General features: G+C 44.0%; 1 protein-coding gene across 1 annotated transcript in view; it reads right to left on the bottom strand.

Moving 5' to 3' along the window:
- The window catches only part of ARMC2 (armadillo repeat containing 2), a 119,758-nt gene that overhangs the window by 51,266 nt on the left and 44,809 nt on the right, over window positions 1-23,683 (bottom strand). Inside the window, exons 8-10 of the mRNA XM_074948204.1 lie at window positions 13,960-14,135; window positions 5,353-5,455; window positions 2,579-2,799 (exon numbers count right to left, since the gene is read on the bottom strand). Coding sequence (XP_074804305.1) covers window positions 2,579-2,799; window positions 5,353-5,455; window positions 13,960-14,135 — 500 coding nt within the window. The remainder of the gene's footprint in view (window positions 1-2,578; window positions 2,800-5,352; window positions 5,456-13,959; window positions 14,136-23,683) is intronic.

Below are 23,683 nucleotides of genomic sequence, written 5' to 3'. Positions count from 1 at the left end.
ACTTGACAAAGATAATATATATGTGCGGTAGATTCATTGTGAACCAGTGGCGCTGGAACATTTTTAATAGTGGGGGTAAGTGAAAGCCAGCCCCCTCCTATTCTCCACGCCCCACTCCCCAGAGCTGGGGCTGGGAGCAGAACCATGTCTCCAGAAGCAGGGGGATACAGACAAGGGTAAGGGGTGGAGGCTGGGGCCACAGCTGGGCAGGCAGGAGCTGGGAGCACAGAGTTCGGTGTTTAATTGCAGTGATTCTTACTCACATCCACAGTATTAACTGCTTACTGTATTTGGGGCGGGAAAACCAGGACCTATTGGTAGGACCTTTGGAGTATTTTCACCTTCCAAAAGAAGATTAACCAGAGATCATAAGATCAATTTCCTGCCATTACAAGATGAAGACTATGGTCATTTGTACTCGTTAGTTTCTCTAAAAACCCTGTAAGATAGGAGCCCTTAAATTTCACCAGTAAGTAATATATCTGAATTGACAATATATAGACTATAACATATAATGGGTCCAGAAGTCAGCAGAAGAGCCCCAGGTTTGGGGCGGCAGCCCAGCAGAGCCCCAGGCGTGGGTTGGCAAGTGGGCGTAATGCGATGGCAGGAGCCAGGACCCCAGGAATGCGGGGCAGCAGCGGAGTTTAATCCTTAACTGAAACCGATAAGCATCAAGCTTATTGGTTAACCAGTTAAACTTTTACATCCTAGATCTAACCCCTGGTGTAGATGCAGCTAAGTCAACAGAAGAAGGTTTTCATTAACCTAGCTACCATGGCTTAGGGAGTTGGAGTTCCTACAGCGACGGACAAAACCTTTCGTCACTAAAGTTTGCCTCTACAATATGGCTCACAGTGGAACAGATATACCGTTGTAGCTATACCACTATAGAGCCCGTAGCACAGACCTGGGCTGTCCACACAGAGGTTTCATGCAGTTTAACTAATTCACTTTAAATTCACACCTTTAGATTAATTTTCCTGTGTCCCTGTGTAGACAAGCCATTAGTCTAAACCAGCGGTTCTCAAACTGGGGTCCACAGACACCCAGTACTCCCGGGGGTCTGCAAGTCATGTCTGGGGCCACTGGCCCCGCTCATCAACTCCTCCCACTCCCTCCCAGTGCCTCCTGCACATCGCAGAACAGCTGTTCAGCAGCATGCAGGAGACGCTGGGAGGGAGGGGGAGGAATGGGGATGGGATGTGCTCAGGGGAGGGGGTGGAAAGAGGCGGGTAAGAGGAGGGGCAGGGGTAGAGCAGAGGCAGGAAGAGGTGGGGCAGGGGTGGGGTTTTGGGGGCAGGGGTGAAGTGGGGTCAGGGCCTGGGGCTGAGCAGGGGTTGAGCACCCCCGCGGAAAATTAGAAGCCAGCTTGGGGGTCTGCAAAAATTTTAAATCAAAATGGGGGTTCTTGGGTTGCTAAAGTTTGAGAACCACTGGTCTAAACTATTTAATTCAGGGTTAAATTTAGTAGCTACACTGATTTTTTTAAATTAAAATTGCCAAGCTGTTCGCTGTTCAGATACAAACTATGTGTATTAGTCCATAAATCTATACTATCTATCTATGTGTATGGTCCCACTGAAATATATAGCTTTTATTGTTACATATTACTGATCATACCATATATATTTTTGACTATGTCATCAGTCTTGTCATACACTTGCAGCAAGTGTGAAAGCAACTGTTTGTTAAATATGTAGAAAATAGTCTACAACTTAATATAATAAATTGTTCATAAGTGTATCATTTCACTTAACAATAGGGACACTGACAACATATGTTTCCAGAGCTAATACAGTTTACCTTTTTCTGAACAAAATGTTATTTCCTAGAAAGAAATACAAGCAGCCAAAACATGGACAACTCCTCAACAACAATGTATGCACGGTGAAAGGGAGGGAAGTAATTATGCAAAAAACAGATCAAGCTATGAACACATATTTTATCTGCTATATCTACTAGACTGAGGTTGGAGTACTCTTATCCCTCTACAGCAAAGAACCTGTTTTGATGGTCATCGATAGCCATTGGAACATGATAGATCCCTGCCTTCCCAACACACCATTTGTCAGTTGATTGATTGGATATTATAAGTATCTTTTGTCTCCTTAAAACACATTGCTTCTTTAGAGTATACAAACATTAACCTGCCAAGCAAAGTTGTGGTATTATATTCTCCTCCTCCCTTTCTTCTTTTTTTTTTTTTTTAAAATGCACTGTTTTGTGATAATAGCTTCTTCTACTCTCCTGGTCCATTATGGGGCTGATTTGTATTACCTGTCTATTCTGGTTGTAAGCAACATGGGGCAGGGATCATTGTCTTCCTCTAGTTTTGGTATTACATCCAGCACACTAAGAGCACTCAAGAAGCAATTATAAAAACGTTTTTTAAAAAATACTCCACAAACCTAAATTCTGGCCATAAACAACTTCATGACAATGCCATTTTTCAATAAAGTCTACACATACTTAGGGCCAACTTTCTCTTATGTAAACAGGCACAACTTAGCTGCTTTAATTTAATTTGGTCATTAGAGTTTGTATTTATATCTTTAAAATAAAAATAGATGCTGACCTGTACTAATAGGTGGCCCAAGTTGGAGAAACGTGTGTCATTTTCTTTAATATTATTAATCTGCTTCATGAACTGAACCAGTATTTCAACAGCTCCTTTGTTAACCAGTTCATTAAGGAGTACTGCATTTCCAGAAATGAATTTTATTGCTCCCAAGCAATACAGAAAAGCCTCACTGTTTGTTTGTAGATCTTCAAATCTCAGGATCTCCAACAAAGAATCTAAAAAAGAATATTAGTGTTTAGAAAGACTGACATTTATATTTGAACTACTTTAGTTTTAAAAAGATTAACTGCAAAAGAAAACTGGGGTTTACAGTGTTTATCATACTTTTCTCATCAATGGATTGGACAAGTATTTGGATAGAAACCAGGGGTAATTATTGAAGTATAAGACGTGTATACAAGCTTTGTAGGCACCGTGGTCATCATTAAAATCCTTGGTCAAAGTCTGAAAAACAATTATTGGTTTTATGTGCCTCAATTCTTGAATGCTCAACTTGAGACACCTTTAAAAAGGCCTGATTTTCAGAGAGCACATGCTCAGAACTTTCTGAAAATCAGGCCTCTTTAAGATGGCTACCCAAAAACTGAGGCACCGAAAAATCAATGACGTGTTACTGCAGTGCTTCCTGTACACCAGCATTATCAGTAATGTCAGCATAGGCCTAAGCTTAAATGTGCTAGCTAACTGCTGGTCCAGACAATAGGAGGAGTAAATGTGCCCAAAATATCATCTTCATATGGCATTATTTCCTCCATATCGCCCAATCAAAACTAAGTAATCAGAATTTTGAAGATATTTCTTACTTGATTATTAAACAAATGTGAGGTCAGTTTTTGAACCTTTAATCTCTAGATAATTGGATCAGTTAAAAAGAAACTAACTAATTTCTGTTTCCAGTCATTTTCAGCATTTTCGTGGACTGAAAAAAAGTCAACTGTTTGTTTTAATAATTCCTGTTGATGTTCTGTATCCCAGTAAAACATTTAATAAATAAACAAATAAATCACTGAAACAATAGGGAAAAAAACTTTCCAAAGCATTCTTATGTCTTATGTCAGCCATTCCTCCATCCACAAATCAATCCCAAATTATACACCCTTTCCAGCAAAAAAAACCAAAACACAAAAAAACAACCACCCCACAAAACCCACATTTTTTAACTAAATAATGAAGAAAGCCATGGGAAGATGGGACCAAAAGCTAAACAATGATGCTTACACAGATATGCTTTATCTGTCTATTCTTACTGAATTAAGTTTTAAGTATTTTAGGAGTTCATTGTATTAAAAATGCAAATGCTTATGTACTATTGAAGGACTGTATGTATTTCCATGAGGAAGGGGGATCACAGCCCTCCAGGAACTAAGAAGAGTGAAAGGTGGGGAAGAGAAGAGGGGGAATGAAAATTCACTCACAGTATAACACTTCCAAAGAGCTACCATCACCACATATACTGATTCAGACTGGATTTTCCAGGGAACAACAGACAAGGAAAGGATTTTTGGTTCAATAGCCTCACTGACTCAGGGCCTTCTTTCTAATCCTGCAATCTGGCAGAACCTCTGGTCTGGCAGGGCCCAATCCTAAGGAAAGCATTGGAAGCTCTTTGACCCACTGATGCCCCATCAGACTTGGGTTCTTGGGAGGCTGTGATGAACTTGTACCCATAGGAAAAAAACACCTTGTGCAGGCTTTTAAGGACTATCACCAAACAGAGCCCTTTTTGGAGTGAGGGGGTGATCTCTGGTATGCTTATTGTTTTAATATGTTTTCTCTGTAATGCTTGTAATTAAAGTGCTTGCTTAGAAAGAACTGGGTGATAACTTATAAAATTGTTGGCAAGGAGAGAAGTGAAGCAGGCCTGCTTCGGCAGACAGTCTTTGCTGGGGACACCATAGTACAGTCAGGGAACTGTTCAGCCTGGAAATAACCCAGTCAAAAAGGGAGGAGACTCGGCTGGGGAGCCTGGAAACCAAGCCCCGATCTAAACTGGGGGTGGGAGGAGGGAGGGGGGAAATCAGTCTAAGTTACGCAATTTCAGCTATGTGAATAATGTAGCTGAAGTCAACGTACTTGGATCGATTTACTGTGGTGTCTTCACCGTTGTGAGTCGACTGCTGCCACTCCCTCATCAACTCTGCCTCAGTCTCTCGCGGTGCTGGAGTACAGGAGTCGACAGGAGAGCACTCAGGGGTCGATCGCGTCTCGAGTACACGTGATAAATCGATCCCTGCTGGATCGATTGCTCCCCGCCGATCCGGGGGGTAGTGAAGATATACACCTAGAGTGCATGTCCTTGCTGGACGACGGGGGGGAATATAGGTGCAACTGCCCTGTACTGAGACACCTCGTGTCTGAACTCTACTGAGTTGCTTGTGGAGTTTTCCTTCCCCGGACCCATCTCCCATAGGTCTTACAACTGGAAGGGATGATCTGGCCAATCCTGCAAACACAGGTGCTTAACTTTAAGGAGGTGAACAGTCCCATTTACTTCAATGGGAACACTCATTCGTTAAGTTAAGCATGTGTCTGAAGTGTTTGCAGGGCCTAAGTTAAGAAGATATGTACAAGTTTTACTGAAAACAACAAATTTAAAACAGGATTGCACATCACTCCCATGCTTTTCCATAATGCTCACATTTTTAGAGTGGGGAATACAGTTACAGCAAATCTCAGCTGTCATAAATTTTCCAAAACATTTGAAGGACAAGCATTTTTACTACTGTATTTCAACATTTATTTTAGTGTATATAAAAATGAAAACATACCCAATAGACCATCATTTTGAATGAGTGAATCATTTTTCTCATTTCTACTAATTTTAAATACAAGCTTGCAGACATTGAGCAGATTCTTTCCACTTACTTTGAGCTGCAGAGAGACAGAAAGAAGAGAAACAAAAATCACATGTATATTTTGGGGTAAAAGAAAACATTATAATATTTTAGAAGTTAAGTACACCAGAGTAATCTAGTCAGTATGTGGACTTTCTAAAGTTCCTATAGAAGGCATTGACAACTAATCAGACTGGGCCTGATCTGGGACCAAAGTGAATGGGGGTTTTACCACTGACTTCCATAGGACAGAATGAGGTTCAGCGTTCAAAGGTTCTAACACCTCAATATTTAAAACAATTTAAGAAAATTTAAACTAGACTACTCTAAAAAAAATACAACACATGCTACTTGGGATCAGTTTTTAAAAGATTTTTATCTGACGAATTTGCAGGGTTTTTTGTTTTAATTATTCCTATAGCACAGAAAAATAATCCCCGTCTCTCTTTGTTTGAGCAGGATCCACCGTTTATGCAAAATACAGTGGCTACACAAGAATATGAGATCTGTATATTAAACTCTATGCTAGAAAATAAAATATGATATGAAACAATGTATTTCACCATGAAAGATGCCCTTGAACTTCAGGGACTATCTTAACCAGTCAAGTTCAAGAGGAGAGAGACTTGACAGGAGAAGATGATCAAAGGAAAGAATGTAGGAAACTGTAAAAGGGGAACTGAAAGTTGTAAAGATACAATGGCAACCTTTCCATGATTTTTTATGTTCTAATGGAATTGTATTCCCTCTTCTTTTCAAAAACTGAAAAAGATTTCATGGTAAAGTGTCTTTGTGGCCCTAGGCATCCCTGTATTCACACCCTACACACAACTGCAATGATGTTTGTACAAATGCCTTGCAATGTATCCTTTGAAAACAAATACAATGGTCAATATCATTGCAAAATATAAATGTAATAATGCTTATGTGAAATTATGGATACTCATTAATATCCTGCTTTAAAGTCTGTGACTAAAAGATATTTAAACCAGGCATATCATGGGGAGTTGATAAACAGGTTTTCTCCAGACAAAGGAAAGAGGTGGACACCTCAAACCAGGTGTGGCCCATATTCAATGGGCTATTCATTTGTATCAGAGACTGTAGCAGGAAGAAATAATTTGCACAGTAGCAAACCACCAGCAAGGGAGGAACTAGCATGGAGTCTTATCTTCCAGATTTCAAGGCTCCTTTACACAGCATGAACTAATGAAATTTATCTGGACGTACCTGTCAGAAAAATACATTTCAAAGGGTCACTGAACTATAAGGAGAGGGGCTGGAGCGAACCCCTAAATTATTCTTCACTTTAAGGAGACAAAGTAACCGAGCAATTTGATCTCTGTGATGAGTCCAGGCCAGACCAACCAGTTAAAAGATGGACAGAAGACTGTGGGTGAGAGAAACCATCTTGAATAAAGACTGTATTTTGCTAGCTTAAGTTTTAGACTTTTTAATGCGTGTTTTCACTTTTATTTATGTATAACATAAGAACAGCCATACTGGGTCAGACCAATGGTCCATCTAGCCCAGGATTCTGGTCTTCTGACAGCGGCCAATGCCAGGTGCTTCAGCGGGAATAAACGGAACAGATAATCATCACGTGATCCATCCCGTTGTCTATTCCCAATTTCTTTCATACAGAGGCTAGGGACACCACAGAGCATGGTTTTGCATCCTTGCTCATCGTGACAGTAACCATCTCTATCTTAATTTCTCTTACTTGGTATCACTTAATTTATGCTTTTTTGTTAATAAACTTGTTTTGCTTTCATTATAAATCATCAGCACTGGGTAATTTCAGTAAAGTGTTTGCTTCTAGTAAGCTGACAGGTTGAAATGTTATACTTCTCTGTACTGACAGTGAACCTAATACTTTTTTTGTGAGGGTCCAGAATAGATCCTCCAAAGGAAATCCCACTTGCAGACCCCTTGTACAGGAAAACACTCTAAGAGGCTGTTTCACATATTATTCCACCGAACAACTGAAGAATAACTGCCCTAAATTGAAAGAAGCTAAGCCCACACCCTGTCCAGCCCAGGTTAATACAGCTGTTCTTAACACAGGATCCCAAGAAGTACCTGCAAGTCTCCTGATTAATTTTGAGAGGTCTGACCCATTGGAGATGGACATAGAATTTGTTGAAGCAGCCAAGGTAAATGGCAAGAATGCACTTGGTGGGTAGACACTGGTGCAGAGATTTCTTTGGTCACAAAAACCACAGTTGAACAGGCAGACATGCTCCCCGCAGAGTATGCAGAACTCCTAGCACTGGGGCAATACAAATTCATTGCACCTTTAGCTAAAGTACCCATAGAGTATTCAGATCTGGAGAGAACTCTGAGAGTTGGTGTGTTGGATAATACTCCAACAGCATTGGGGAAATGACATTTTGTCTATGTCTAAAGCGATTAATATAGTAACTCGCAGCAAAAAGGAATATTGTTCTGTGATCTCAGGAGAGGATTATGCAGAAAAAAACAGCAGCAGAGCAGGGAGGGGATGGCCCCAGCCCTGGCCCCAGCTCAGTAAGAAAAAGCAATGTGCAAAGCAGAGGAAAGCAGCAAGCATAGAGAGCTGGGGGGCGGGGGGAGGAGGGGGGGGAGTTATCCACTGTAACTGTAGAGGCTGTTCAGGTTGTCAGCCATCAGGGTTTTGTGGGCAAGCAGAAAGCAGACCCCATACTAGAAAGCATCTGTGGATAGATACTCGAGGGGAACCCAGTGAGGGGAAATGGGGAAAGATTTTTTTTGAAGAGGAAGAGTAATTGTACAGGGAAGTCCCATGGGGAAAGATAAAAGCCCTGGGAAACCTTACAAGCAACTGGTTGTACCTGCCCAGCATCATGGGGAGTTATAGTTGCTAGTGTATGAATGTCCTTTTGCTGGTCACTTGGGGGGCAAAAGAAGGTTAAATAAGAATTTAGGGATACAGAATGATGTGGGAGACTATAGCGGATCTTGTGAATTATGTTGAAAGAAACCTACAAGACCCCCAAAAGTCCCTCTACAACCACTTGCTAGTGATTCAAGAGGTACTTTATAGGGTAGCAATGTACACTGTGGGCGCTATGCCATTCCCTACCCAAAGGGGAAAAAAAATGTGTCTTGATGGTAGTGGATTTTGCACTAGCTACCCTGAAGCAGTTGTTCTAACTAAGAGGCTGATTCTGTGGCAAAAGCCCTTTTCACTATTTTTAACACAGTGGGTTCCCCTAAGGAGATTTTATCAGATCATGGGTCAAATTTCACATCCCAGCTATCCAGTGAATTATTATGGAAGTTATGTGGAGTTAAACAGTTAAGGACTGCCCTATATCACCCAGAAACAAATGGTTTGGTGGAGAGGTTTTGTGGGACACTGAAATCAATAAAAAGAAAAGGAGTACTTGTGGCACCTTAGAGACTAACAAATTTATTTGAGCATAAGCTTTCGTGAGCTACAGCTCACTTCATCAGATGCATGCAGTGGAAAATACAGTGGGGAGATTTTAGATACACAGAGAACATGAAACAGTGGGTGTTACCATACCCACTGTAACAAGAGTGATCAGGTAAGGTGAGCTATTACCAGCAGGAGAGCGGGAGGGGGGAGGGGGCGGGGGGGAACCTTTTGTACTAAGACCCATCACTCTCACAGATCTTGGGAGACAGGCCAGTCCTTCCTTACAGTAAGCCCCCCAACCTGAAGCAAATACTCACCAGCAACCACACACCACATAACAAAAACACTAACCCAGGAACCTATCCTTGCAACAAAGCCCGTTGCCAACTGCATCCACATATCTATTCAGGGGACACCATCATAGGGCCTAATCACATCGGCCACACTATCAGAGGCTCGTTCACCTGCACATCTACCAATGTGATATATGCCATCATGTGCCAGCAATGCCCCTCTGCCATGCACATTGGCCAAACTGGACAGTCTCTACGTAAAAGAATAAATGGACACAAATCAGATGTCAAGAATTATAACATTCAAAACCGGTCGGAGAACACTTCAATCTCTTTGGTCACTCGATTACAGACCTAAAAGTGGCAATTCTTCAACAACAAAAAAAACTTCAAAAACAGACTCCAACGCAAGACTGCTGAATTGGAATTAATTTGCAAACTGGACACAATTAACTTAGGCTTGAATAAAGACTGGGAGTGGATGTGTCCTTACACAAAGTAAAACTATTTCCCCATGTTTATTCCCCCCCCCCACTGTTCCTCAGACGTTCTTGTCAACAGCTGGAAATGGCCCACCTTGATTATCACTACAAAAGGTTCCCCCCCGTCCCCTCCCCCCTCCCGCTCTCCTGCTGGTAATAGCTCACCTTACCTGAAATCTCCCCACTGTATCTTCCACTGCATGCATCCGATGAAGTGAGCTGTAGCTCACGAAAGCTTATGCTCAAATAAATTTGTTAGTCTTTAAGGTGCCACAAGTACTCCTTTTCTTTTTGTGGATACAGACTAACACGGCTGCTACTCTGAAAACTGAAATCAAGGTTAGGAATGCATGCAATGAACAAGAGAGCCACTGATTGGGATGAAATGTTACCCTGTTATTTATTTATAGGAAGTTTCCCCAGGAATCCTTGGGTTTGCTAAGGATTTGATCTTCTATATCGAAGGAAAGTGAAAGGACTCCTAGATCTCACCATGGACTCTTGGGAAGGGTAGTAAGGTCAGCTTGCTAGGAGTAGCCATGTTGGGCAAAGCCAGGGTGAGGCTTGTAGGCTGCCAGCAGGCTGTTTGGGTCAGAGCTCTGAACCAAAACTGCACAGCCACAAGACACCCACAAGGCTGACATTGACTGAACGCATTATTGGCCTTGGTGAACCCCTAAACATCGTAGTCCCCAACAGTATTTTTCTTTGTATGTACATAAAACACCTGCACTATAGTCAGGTGTTGGGTGATCATCCGAGATGGCTATAACATGAAATATATTGCAGAATGCGGATAAAACAGAACAGGAGACATACAATTCTCCCCCAAGGAGGTCAGTCACAAATTTAATTAACGCGTTATTTTTTTAGCGAGTATCATCAGCATGGAAGCATGTCCTCTGGAATGGTGGCGGAAGTATGAAGGGGCATACGAATGTTTAACATATCTGGCACTGAAACACCTTGCAACGCAGACTACAAAAGTGCCATACAAACACCTGTTCTCACTTACAGGTGACATTGTAAATAAGAAGCAGGCAACAGTATCTCCAGGAAATGTAAACAAACTTGTTTGTCTTAGCGATTGGCTGACCAAAAGTAGGACTGAGTAGACTTGTAGGCTCTAGAGCAGGGTCTCGAACACGCGGCTCACAGGCTTATTTCCTGCAGCCCGCCAAGCTCCCTGCGCCCTGCCCCTGGAGTTAATTCCCCTCTTCCCGTCCCACCAGTGTGCCGCATCCCCACTCCTCTGCCTACCTCCAGGATCTTCCTGCTGCCAAACAGCTGTTTGGCAGCGCTTTCGGGGGGGGGGGGAGGAGCAGGGAGCAGAGTGCTCAGGGGAGGAGGCGGAGAAGAGGCGGGGCAGGGGCGGGGATTTGGAGAAGGGGACTTTGGGGAAGGGGTTGGAATGGGGGCGGGGAAGGGGTGGGAATAGGCGGGGCAGCGCCTTATGGAATGGGTGGAGTGGGGGTGGGGACAGAGGGGGTGGGGGGGTGTCAGTGATGTGGCCCTTGGGCCAATGTCCTAGTCCTCATGTGGCCCTCCTGGTGATTCGAGTTTGAGATCCCTGCTCTAGCGTTTTACATTGTTTTGCTTTTGAGTGCAGTTATGTAACAAAACAAAAAAAAAATCTACATTTGTAAGTTACACTTTCACGATAAAGAGATTGCACTTCAGTACTTGTATGAGATGAATTGAAAAATACTATTCTTTTATCATTTTTACAGTGCAAATATTTGTAATCATAAATAATATAATAAAGTGAGCACTGTAACTTTGTATTCTGCGTTGTAATAGAAATCAATATACAGTATTTGAAAATGTAGGAAAACCAAAAATATTTAATTAATTTCAATCGGTATTATATTGTTTACCAGAGTGATTAATTTGAGTTAATCACCTCAGTTAACTGCGATTAATCGACAGCCCTAAATATAATCACTAAAAACTATACCAAGAAGTGCTAAACAGCATCCTTCTAAAAGACAGACCACCCCTCCGCTCCACAAACACCATGCTAAAAAGCTAAGCTGACAGATTTAAAAGCACAGGCTTAGAACTGAGTTTTATATTTTTTGTGAAATATCGTCCCAAATCCCATTCTTTGTGAAAAGCCACCATTGTCAGATTAAGAGAGTTACAAGGAAATATTCTGATGGCTGATTTTGTCGTTGACAGTTATGACTGAGATTTTAAATGTGTAACACTGATGTTGACAGGTTTCAGAGTAGCAGCCGTGTTAGTCTGTATCCGCAAAAAGAAAAGCAGTACTTGTGGCACCTTAGAGACTAACCAATTTATTTGAGCATAAGCTTTCGTGAGCTACAGCTCACTTCATCGGATGCATTCAGTGGAAAATACAGTGGGGAGATTTATGTACACAGAGAACATGAAACAATGGGTGTTACCGTAACAGCTCACCTTGAGTGATCACTCTCGTTACAGTGTGTATGGTAACACCCATTGTTCCATGTTCTCTATGTATATAAATCTCCCCACTGTGTTTTCCACTGAATGCATCCGATGAAGTGAGCTGTAGCTCACGAAAGCTTATGCTCAAATAAATTTGCTAGTCTCTAAGGTGCCACAAGTACTCCTTTTCTTTTTACTGATGTTGACAAAACTAAACCAAAACAACAGTTTTAGCTATCAACATTTTATGTAAACAATTCTATTGCTATAAACACAAATCTTTAAAGAAATTAAATTTAGCAGATAAATAAAGAAAACATGGCATGTTACAATTGAAGTTCCCAGTTACAACACTGAATTAAAGGATGCGATGCGAATTTACTAAACTCTCCTTAATTTTAGTAACACATTATGCAAACTATTTTTGTTATGTAAGGTTCTGAATTATATTAATTATAAGGTGTGACCAACTAATCAATTTTTTTTTACTGGGAAAGTTATGATGTAAGGTAATTTAACTTTATTTTTATGTATTTACTAAAAATAAATTGGTACTAAGTTGCCCCTTCTGTCTGGTTGTTTATTGCAAAAGCAAAGGTAATGATGCTTTTACTTCATTTTGACATTTTCTGAAAAGCTTCCTACCCACCACCACAACACAATTCTGCCCAAGCTTCCCTGCCCTTGCAGAGATTACACAACAGGAATGTAATAGTCCTATAAGCAGTGACATGCTGTTTCACGCTTGGATCATCAGAGGGACTCATGACATTACCACTGACAAGGAAGTAGAGAATTTCAAAGTCACTTCAGAAACTACATGGGAGCACAAGGATCATTGTCTTACCATAACAATGACCGTGTTCTCCAGTTTGAGTTGTGCTAATAATTCAACATTTATTTAGTTTTCTATTATGTTTAGACTAAAATCTCAGTTTTGGTGTAAAGTTGTAGAAATCACAACTTTTCATTAAGTTTGGAGTCCTAGGTAAACAAAAACAAAATGAAAAAAAGACTGGAAAGGCAGAGTGATTAGAGCACAGGACAGTGAGCTGAAGGACAGTCTTGTGCTTAAGACACTAACCTGGGATTCCAAGGATCAATGCCTAGTTCTGTCAGATTCCCTGTGTGACCCTGGACAAGTCACAATCTCTGCCTCTCCATTCCCTATCAGTATAATGGGGATGATAATATTTCCATTCTCCTTCTCTTGTTTGTCTCATTTGTTTAGATTGCAAGCTCTCCAGGGCAGAGACCATCTCTTATTAAGTACATATACTGGGCTTAGCACAATGGGGTCCCCATTTCAGTTGAGGCCTCTAGATGCTATGGTAATTCAATTAAATAATAAATAATAAAATAAAATAATAATGAACCAGAATAGATGGCTATCATTCCTAGCTTGGTCGCTGACTTTCTGATTTGGCCTGGAAGTTACTTAACCTCACTTTCCCCGTATAGGGATAATTATACTTACCCAGCTTTAAAAAAGGTGCTTTGATATCCTCAGATAAAGTTGCTTTATTAAGTACAAGGTATTATAAAACTGAACTTAATTTCCACTGTTTAGTCTTCCGATTTTTAGCAGATCAAAACACTACAGATCTCTATCCTACAATCACAGGGTGCAAGTCCAGCTCACATATACATATCTAAGCTAACTCAGGCACTGGAGCAGTGACATTCAGGCAGCATGGGCTGCACAATCCCACATGAAACCCTGGATAATTACTCTGCTGGCTAGCTCATATTGAAGCCCATGCTGCTGTTACTTTACTGCTGTGATGCCCAAGCTAGCTAGATTCAAGCTAGCTCAGATATGTCTACACAAGCTTCAATCACACAAAAGTAGATACATCCTTAAAGTATAGAACACTAAATTAGATAAAAGTTTCCAATTGTACATACAGTATATGTGAATCATTGCACTCTTTCATATCACTAAATAGTTTAAGAAAAGACTTACAGCCAGAATCATTCTTGCCAGTTTCAGGCCAAGTGGGTCTGAACCAATGTCAACTAGTTTATATAATATCTTCAGAAGCGCACTTCTTCTTTTAAATCTCTTTCCAAACATATTTCCTTCTTCCAAGGCTTGATGGAGACTGGTGCAGGCAAGGTAGAGGTTTTCTATATTGTCTTCTATTTGTGGGGATGGAGAGGAAAATAAAGTTAATTATCAAGGCCATCCATTCAATCAACAGATACAGACAGAACACTAAAAAGAGAAATGTTTGCAAAATACCACACAAAATAAGGTACCCAATCAATTTTGTAGTGTTCTGATACTTTAATACAAGGGTTTACAAGCATTTTTCATACATCAAATTATTTTTATGTTACTCTTTTAAAAACAATAGCTCTTTTTAAGCCAAGCGATTCATAGAGGCAACAGCAACAAGACAAATCAAGACATTTGAGGATAAATCTCAAATGAAACGTTTTTTAACTTGTTAACAACTAGATTGACGAAATATCAACTAGGAACACTTAACCTGTGGTGAAGCTGGAAGAATTCATTAAGGATTTCCGTCAAATGCTACAGGCAAAAAGGAACTGACAGCTGAAGAAAGTTATTCTGTCTATAAATCCAACCCACAGACAATCATATGCTTGCTGTTGTATGGGTTTCAAAAATAGATTTATATATGAGTTTTCAGAGCTCTTATACACACCATAGAGGTTCAAAATGAATGCAAATGGATGTTTAAACAGGCATCCCATCTGCTACTCTGAGTGCCTGACATTATTTAGAAACACAACAAAAACAAAACCCACATGAAACTACCAGAAAATCTCCATCCTCACCATAACCCAATCACTCACATATGATCTACATTAGGAGAAAATAACTCACGTCTATCTTCTAAACATTAATTTTCTGTTTAAATATTGGATTTTTTTCCCCTTAAGGTTATATCCATTTAGTATTTAAAGTATATCATAAGCTTACTTGAAATACAGTACTGCCATTATTCACATGTATTTTCACAGGTTGCATTCCTCAGTAGAGGCAGAGTAATACGCAAGTGGTTAAAAGCAGTTAGCTCAAACAAATAAAAATCAGTATCAAATTAGAAGGAAAAACTCATCTTAACTTCTGAGGCTTACCAAATTGCCCTATGAAAATGGGCTGGCTGGGTAGATGTTTTACAATATTTTTTAAAAGGATAAAAGGTACTTTTTTTTCTATTTCAACTGCTAAAGAAAAGACAATTACCTTTTCTGTAACTCGTGTTCTTCGAGATGCGTTGCTCATGTCCATTCCACAATAGGTGTGCGCGCTCGCCACGTGCACCAGTGCCGGAAGTTTTTCCCCTAGCAGTACCCGTGGGGGGAGCGCCCCCCATTACCCCTGGAGAGGCGCCTGCCTGGCACAGTATAAGGGGGGCTGGGCTCCCCCCACCCTCAGTTCCTTCTTGCCAGACAACTGCGACAGAGGGGAAGGAGGGCGGGATGGGGAATAGACAGGAGCAACACATCTTGAAGAACAGCAGTTACAGAAAAGGTAACTATCTTTTCTTCTTCAAGCGATTGCTCATGTGTATTCCACAATAGATGATTCCAAACTATATCTGTTGGAGGTGGGTAGGAGTTCACAAACTCTCGGGATGGAGTACGGCCCTGCCGAACCCAGCGTCCTCCCTGGTCTGGGAGACGATCACGTAATGCGAGGTGAATGTGTGAACTGAAGACCATGCGGCAGCCCTACAAATGTCTTGAATGGGGACATGGGCCAAAAAGGCAGCCGACGAGGCCTGCACCCTATTCGAGTGTGCCCTCACATCTAGTGGGGGAGGGAGTCCTGCCACATCATAACAGGTACGGATACATGAGATGATCCGGTTAGAGAGCAGCTGGCAGGAGATCGGCCGACATTTCACGCACTCAGCTGAGGCGATGAACAGGTGCAAGGACTTCCTGAACGGCTTCGTCCGCTCCAGGTAGAAAGCCAGAGCCTGTCTCACAACCAGCATGTGGAGGCAGTGCTCCTCATTGGACACATGGGGCTTGGGGCAGAGGACAGGAAGAAAAATGTCCTGACCCATGTGATAGGCGGAGACCACTTTTGGGAGAAACAAAGGGTGTGGTCAGAGCTAGACCTTATCTTTATGAAACACTGTGTACGGGGGCTTGCAGGTCAGGGCCCTGAGTTCCGAGACCCGCCTAGCCGATGTGATCGCAACCAGGAAGGCCACCTTCCACGAGAGGTATGACCAGGAGCACGTAGCTAGCGGCTCAAATGGTGGCTCCGTGAGTCGGGCCAACACCAGGTTTAGGTCCCACTGTGGGACTAGGGGCCTAACATACGGGAAGAGACGATCCAACCCCTTAAGGAATCAGGCAGCCATAGCATGGGAGAATACCGTATGGCCCTGTACTAGCAGATAGAAAGCCGATATGGCCGCCAGGTGCACCTTGACTGACAAGAGCGCCAGGCCCTGGGCTCTAAGGTGAAGGAGGTAAGTCTAGAATAAACTGGATCGGGGCAGCCACCAGAGAAACTCCCCACTCGTCTGCCCATCTGGAAAACCGAGACCACTTTCCCAAGTAGGATCGGCGTGTGGAGGACACGCTGAACCCCTTCCGAGCAAGTCCTTTCCTCCCTACCTAACCATTGAGCAGCCACGCCATGAAGTGGAGTGCCACTAGGCTGGGGTGGAGGCGGCGGCCCTGGGCCTGGGAGAGCAGGTCTGAGCGAGACGGCAACTGTCACGGCAGCGCAACCACCAGGCCCATGAGGGTCCCGTATCAATGCTGCCTGGGCCATGCCAGGGCAATCAGAAGGATCCGGGCCTTGTCCGTCTTTAACTTTTCCAGGACCCTGCCAATCAGAGGGAACAGGGGAAAGGCATAGAGAAACTAGCTTGACCAGGATAGGAGGAAGGCATCAGATATAGCGCCCCGTCCCAGCCCGCCGCGGAGCAGAACCAGGGACAGCAACAGTTCTGCCGAGTCGCGAACAGGTCCACTTGAGGAGTTCCCCACACTTGGAAAAATCTGTGCACCACCTCTGGGTGGAGAGACCACTCATGCTAAGAGGATAAGTCCCTGCTCAAGGGATCCGCCTGCGTGTTCCAGGCGCCTGGCAGATGTTGTGGGCTCTACAAAAGTCCCACAGCCTGAGGGCTTCGCGGCAGAGGATCTGGCCCTGCCTCGCCTGTTGATGTAGAACATCAAGGCTGTGTTGTCTGTGAGGACCCTGACCAACCGGCCCTCCAGGTCATGCATGCCAGCCGTACTGCCCTGAGCTCCTTGACATTTATGTGGAGGGTCAAATCCTGAGCCGAACACAGATTTTGGGTCTGAACATTCCCCACATGAGCCCCCCATCCCAGGTCCAACGCATCGGACACCAGGTCCAGCGACGGGGCCCTGCCCCTGAATGGGACCCCTTGGAGCATATTTCTCGCAGAGGACCACCACCTTAGGGAGGCGATCACTGGCTCAGGCACTGTGAGGACGTTGTCCGTCCTGTCCCTGGCCTGGGAGAACTCTGAGGCCAACCAGAGACGCAGGGGCCTCATCCTGAGTCTGGTGTGATGGACCACACACATGCACGCCGACATGTGACCCAAGAGCTGGAGGCACGCTCTGGCTGTTGCACCGGAAACCTGGTGACTGGTTTGAGACTCTGAAGGGGCTCATCGACACTGTTCGGTAGGAGGGAGGCTTTGGCCTACGAGGCGTCCAGGACCGCCTCGATAAACTCTATGCGTTGTACCGGGCCCAACGTGGACTTGGTGTTGTTTACCAACAGGCCCAAAGTAGTGCATGTGGACAGGAGTGCCACGTGATCCGGCACCTGCGACCGGGAGCTGCCCTTGACCAACCAGTTGTCCAGATAAGGGAAGATCTGGACACCCCCGGCGTCTGAGGTAGGCCGCCACCACCAACATACATTTCGTGAATACCCTGGGGGCAGTGGACAGGCCAAATGGGAGGACCATAAATTGGTAGTTTCCTGCCCCACTATGAAACGGAGGAAGTGTCTGTGCCCCTCGAATATATGAATGTGGAAGTAAGCATCCTGCAGATAGAGGGCAGCATACCAGTCCCCAGGATCCAGGGAGGGAATGATGAAGGCTAGGGAGACCATGCAGAACTTGAGCTTCACCATGTACTGGTTCACGCCTCGCAGGTCCAAGATGGGCCTGAGCGACCCCTTTGGCCTTTGGGATAAGGAAATAGCGGGAGTAGTACCCCCTTGCCTTTGAACTCAAGGGGGTTTGGGCAGGGAGGAAGTAAACTGGAGATTGTAGCCCCGGAAGATGGTGTTGAGGACCCATCGGTCCGAGGTCAGCCACGACCACTCCGGGAGAAAAGCACACAACCGATTGGAGAAGGGAAGCTTTACTGAGGGTAGATCCCTGATGAGAACTGGCAGGGCGCCCCCAGGCATCCCGTCAAAACTGCTTTTTCCCTGTCTGCTTACCCTTGGAGGACCCAGGCTGGGGGGGCAGGCCAAGACTGCCTCTGTGGGTACCTCTTATAGTCCTGCGACTGCTTATAAGCAGTCTCCTATTTTGAGTGGGTGGCCTAAGCAGGAGTCTGCTGCGGCTCGAACTTAGGTTTAGCTGGAGCCGGAACATAAAGACCCAGAGTCTGGAGAGTCGTGCGGGAGTCTTTCAGGCCATGCAGCTTTGTATCCGTTTGTTCCGCAAACGGAGCTTTGCCATCAAACGGGAGGTCCAGCAGGGAGGTCTGTGCCTCGCTGGCAGCCCAGAGAGCAGCAGCCACAACACCCATCTCATGGACACAGCGGAGGCCATGGACCGCGCAGCCATGTCCACCACATCCAAAGCTGCCTGCAGGGTTGCCCTGGCAGCCCCCTCCACCAGCGCTTTGAATAGGGAGCAGTGCCGACTAGTCGATGGCGCCGACGGGTAGCCACACAGCAACACCGCAGCGCCAGGTGCTGACTCGGAGCAGCGGTCAGCGCAGACTCCATCAGGATAGTCCGGAGCCTAACGTCCCTTTCTCTCTTGGTCTGAAGCTTAAACAACTTGCAAATCTTGCAGTGATTGCGGAGATGGGTTCCCCCCCGAACAGCGCAGACAGTCCATGTGCGGATCACTCACTGGCATAGATGGCCTACAAGTGTCGCACAACTTAAAACCCGGGGCATGCCCGGGCCCAGGTGTTCTAGCTAAACTAAAACTAACTAACTACAGGTACCAACATTGAACGAACAAGCAGTTCTGGGGACGAGCTATAGCAAAGCTGGAGTAGAGCAGTTCCGACGCACCTTCACTGGCGGCAAGAAGGAACTGGGGGGGGTGGGGGAGTGCACAGCACCCCTTATACCGTGCCATGAAGACGCCACTCCAGTGGTCATCAGGGGCACTCCCCTATGGATACTGCTACGGGAAAAACTTCCAGCACCAGTGCACGTGGCGAGCATGCACACCTACTGTGGAATACACATGAGCAATCATTCGAAGAACTTTTAAAAATACAGTCAAACCATACAAACTAGGACCTTAAGTTCTGTATTTTATTAGAGTGAATTTAGCATTCATGAGAGGTTCTAGATTGACAGCAATAGAGAATAAAATGCTTTATTTATCCACAAAACAGGTACAGCTCCGGCAGCGTCAATGAAGGCTTCCCATCCTGCCTCATCAATAAGCTTCAACCTTGAACTGGAAGGATTATTCCTCTAAATGATGTGATAGACAAAAACTCTCTCATTTCACGATTGCATCTTTGGCATCTCTCTTGGGACAATTACGATCAATTGTGGTAGTGGTAGTGGTATCTATGCTGTGGATAGCTGTCCACTGAGAACTGGATTGAAGCTACCAATTCATTTCACACAGGTGGAGAACTAGAGTACTTTTTCCACTGCAAAGATTTACAGCTAGTATACTAACTTGTCCATATCAGAAAAAGCAAGGTCATGATATATGTGATGCGAAAATGTCAAATCTAAATATGCTTTCTAATCTATATACAGTCTTATACCTACTGATGAAATATATTACTTATTACCTGCTTCTTGTAGGAGTGGTGGAGAGGGGGGCTCGTGAGCGCATCTGTGTGCGCGCGCACACACACACACACACACACAGATGTGAATTCCAAGGCAAAAACATTTTAAAAACAGATAAAATTTGAGAGTATATATCAGCAATTTGTTAAATGTATAAACAGATTACATGAATTATCCCCAAAACAAATATCACAAACCCAGAACTTTCAAAGGCTTCTTTTGAAAGAAGTCCAACCATGTTAAGGTATGGAAATGCATAGATGATGTACCCAAACAACCTTAAATCCACCTTCTAGTAATGTCATGAAGTACCCATACAATGATGATTAGGGTATAATAGTATTTGTAGTCCCCGATTCAGTGTAATTGATTTTTAAAGGCACATTAGATTTTCTCCCCCTCATGATGTCACCACAGGCTGGAGTCATTATTGAATTAGTAACCTCACCTCTAGAGTTAAAGGTGCATTAAATGTGCATTTCCATACCTTAATATGTTTGGATTTCTTTTAAGATTATATCACCAATATGTACTTCAATCCTTCTCCAGTTATTCATTGTTTTTAATCCAGGAATTTCCTTTATAAAATGTTAAAATTTCACACATGAACACTAAACAAGAAACCCAGAATAATGTTACAATGTGATATTTCTAATGATCTTTTAAAATTACATATAATATGTAATTAACTTTTTGGGCTAGATTCAGCAGTACATTCTGGCTAATTTAACCAAATCAGAAGCAGCATAAAATGACCAGAGGGTACTAGTCAGTTTCCCCCAGGTACTACTCCCCACATTCCACTATGCACACCTCTCCCATAATTTCTCTCTTCTTCCCACCCCCATACTTCTTCCCTACTCACACTCCTCCTTATTTCCTCTCTCCTCCTGCCCCACACTAGATCTAGAAGCCTAGAGTCGGCACACCCCTCTGGAAGCAGCTCCTAGATGGGGGATTCGGGGGGGGTCTCTGTATTCTGCTGCCCACAGGCACCGCCCCCACAGCTCCCATTGGCCGCAGTTCCCGGACAGCAGGAACTATGGAGTCGGCGCTTGGACAGTGCGCGGAGACCCCACACCTCCCGCGGGGCCGTAGGGCCGTTACAGCCACTTCTGGGAGCAGCACAGAGTGAGGGCAGGCAGGAAGCCTGCCTTAGCTCCGCTGTGCTGCCGGCGGTGGTGGCCGGGAGCCCCCGGGGTCTTTTAGATCACCAGGGCTCCTGGGCAATTGCCCTCTTTGCCCCCCGCACTGGTGAGTCTGCTGTGCACTCTCTAGAAGGATCAGTCAAAATTGCAATCACTGCATTCAATGAAGCGCAATGACTATTCTACTTCTATTCCCCAGATGACACAAGAGAAAGCAAGATCACGATTCTAACCCCATCTCTACACCAGTCAATGGAGAAGGAGTTGCATGCGACTGAGAAAAGAAATTAAAACTCATGAACAGCTGCACTCCATCTGCATGTTGGTGAACTGAGGGAAACAAAATACCTTGTGTTGCTTCCTCTGGACCGGTCCAGTTGTGCATCACCCCTGACACTGAAATTTGCAAAATGGCTAAATTTGCTCTTAGTGAATAGAGAAGTACTTTTTTGTCTCATAACAATCATCTGAAGGGAGTATGACAATTGTAAGAGCTTGGATAACAATCAAGGCCAGAATTCTTTCAAGCTCAGATTGTAAGTTTTGTACGAGTATTTTGAAAGAGGGGGAAAAGTCTCTCTTATTAATATGCTAATATGCAGAACCAACCATATGACTTAAGTAAATTTATATGCGATTAGCTGAAAGAATTCGAAGTACAGTAGAATCTCAGAGTTATGAACACCTCAGGAATGGAGGTTGTTCATAACTCTGAACAAAACGTTACAGCTGTTCTTTCAAAAGTTTACAAATGAACATTGACTTAATACAGCTTTGAAACTTTACTATGCAGAAGAAAGATGCTGCTTTCCCTTTATTATTTAGTCGTTTATGTTTAACACCATACTGCACTGTATTTGCTTTTTTTTTTTTTTCTTTTCTCTTTTTTGTCATTGTCTCTGCTGTTGCCTGAATGGATACTTCCGGTTCCGAATGAGGTGTGTGGTTGACTGGTCAGTTCGTAACTCTGGTGTTCATAACTCTGAGGTTCTACTCTATATAACTGTATACAACAAACACTAAACAAATATTGCATTACTAATAGATCCACTCATTTAAATTATGGATTCCTGAACTGGCTTAGAAATAAATACTGTAACTGTACAGGGAAGGCCCAAATAAAGGAAGTATAGCATGCAGCTAAAAGAGGGGATGATTATTCTAACTTTAGTCAACAAGAACATTAAAGAAACAACAAAATTGTTACCCTGACCGTTTCATAGTACTGTATTCATCTATCACTTGGTGAGAAAGGACTGAAGACAGATTTTTAAAAAGGAGAAAAAAACAGACTATTAAAAAATTAAAAATATGTTCTTGTTTTAATATATGCAAGTGTAAGATCCACTCCAACTCTATGCTCTGGAGAAGCTTTTTCTCCTTTTTCAACACCATCCCACTCTCCAAACCCTCTAACTAGCTGGCTTCCATTGGGCTATCTTAATTTAAACTAAGAGATGGAATACGTGGCAGTTTCAAGTTTCTGCCCAGTGTTCTTTCTTAAATCAGCTGATAAAAGTGACATACAGGCCAAGGGCACCGGAACAGGTGGGGCCAGGAGTAATGCCCCCCCCCCCCCCCGCTGCACTTTTTACCAGCCGTAAGAGCGAGCAACAGAGAAGGGGTGGAGAGGAGCAAACAGAGGGCGGGATCTTGGGGGGAAGAGGTGACAGGGGAGCAGGGGAAAGGATAATGCGAGGGTGGAGGCTTAGGGAGAAGGAGCGGTGGGGGGCAGAGCCTCGGGGAGAAGGGGTGGTGCGGTGTCGGAGTCTCAGGGGAAGGGACAGCGGAGGGGGAGGTGGAGCCACAGTTCAGGAACACACAGCCCACCATCACGCACACACATACTTTTAGGAACCTTCTGCCACTCCTGGTACAGGCAGAGTGTATCCTTTACTCCTAAATCAGAGGTTCTCAAACTGTGGTCCGCAGACCACCAGTGGTCCGTGAGCTCCATTCAGGTGGTCCGCGGATAGTTCCCTCTAAGGTGCGCACCTTGGCTGCCACAAACGAGAGAATGAAGGGCCACCCATCTAATTAGTGGAGGTGCAGGCGTGGCTCCACTAATTAGGTGCCTGGACCCTGAAGATGCACATGTAAGGTGAGGTGGTGGCCTTGTGGGAGAATAGGGGGTAGGTGGGAGGGGGCAGTGGGGTGAGAAGAGGGGATGGGGGGGAATTTGGGATGTGCAGGCCAGAGAAAGAGGCAGGGGTAAGAAGCTGGTACCAGCCCGTACGCCGCCGATGTTAAAGCTTTAACATCGCAGCCCCTTCCCAGCCTCAGCTTTGTGGCTGCTGTGGCAGAGGAGAGACCCCTCCCCACCCTCCTTCCCAGACCCAGTTCGGGGGCTGCCGTGGCGGTGAGGAGAGGGCACATCCATCACATTAGAAAGGTAAGACTACAGATATTAAAATAGGAGTTGTGTGCTTTTATCTGTAGAACAAAAAAAGTTTTGTTTTTTTTTTATATATAGTGCTTTTATCCAAAACGCTTTACAATAGTTAGCTAACGGTACAAACAATATTTGGAAAGATCATTAAGTGGTC

This window comes from Natator depressus, chromosome 3 (assembly GCF_965152275.1).
Source record: "Natator depressus isolate rNatDep1 chromosome 3, rNatDep2.hap1, whole genome shotgun sequence".
Taxonomy (NCBI): Eukaryota; Metazoa; Chordata; order Testudines; family Cheloniidae; genus Natator; species Natator depressus.
This window is presented reverse-complemented; position numbering and strand designations above follow the sequence as displayed.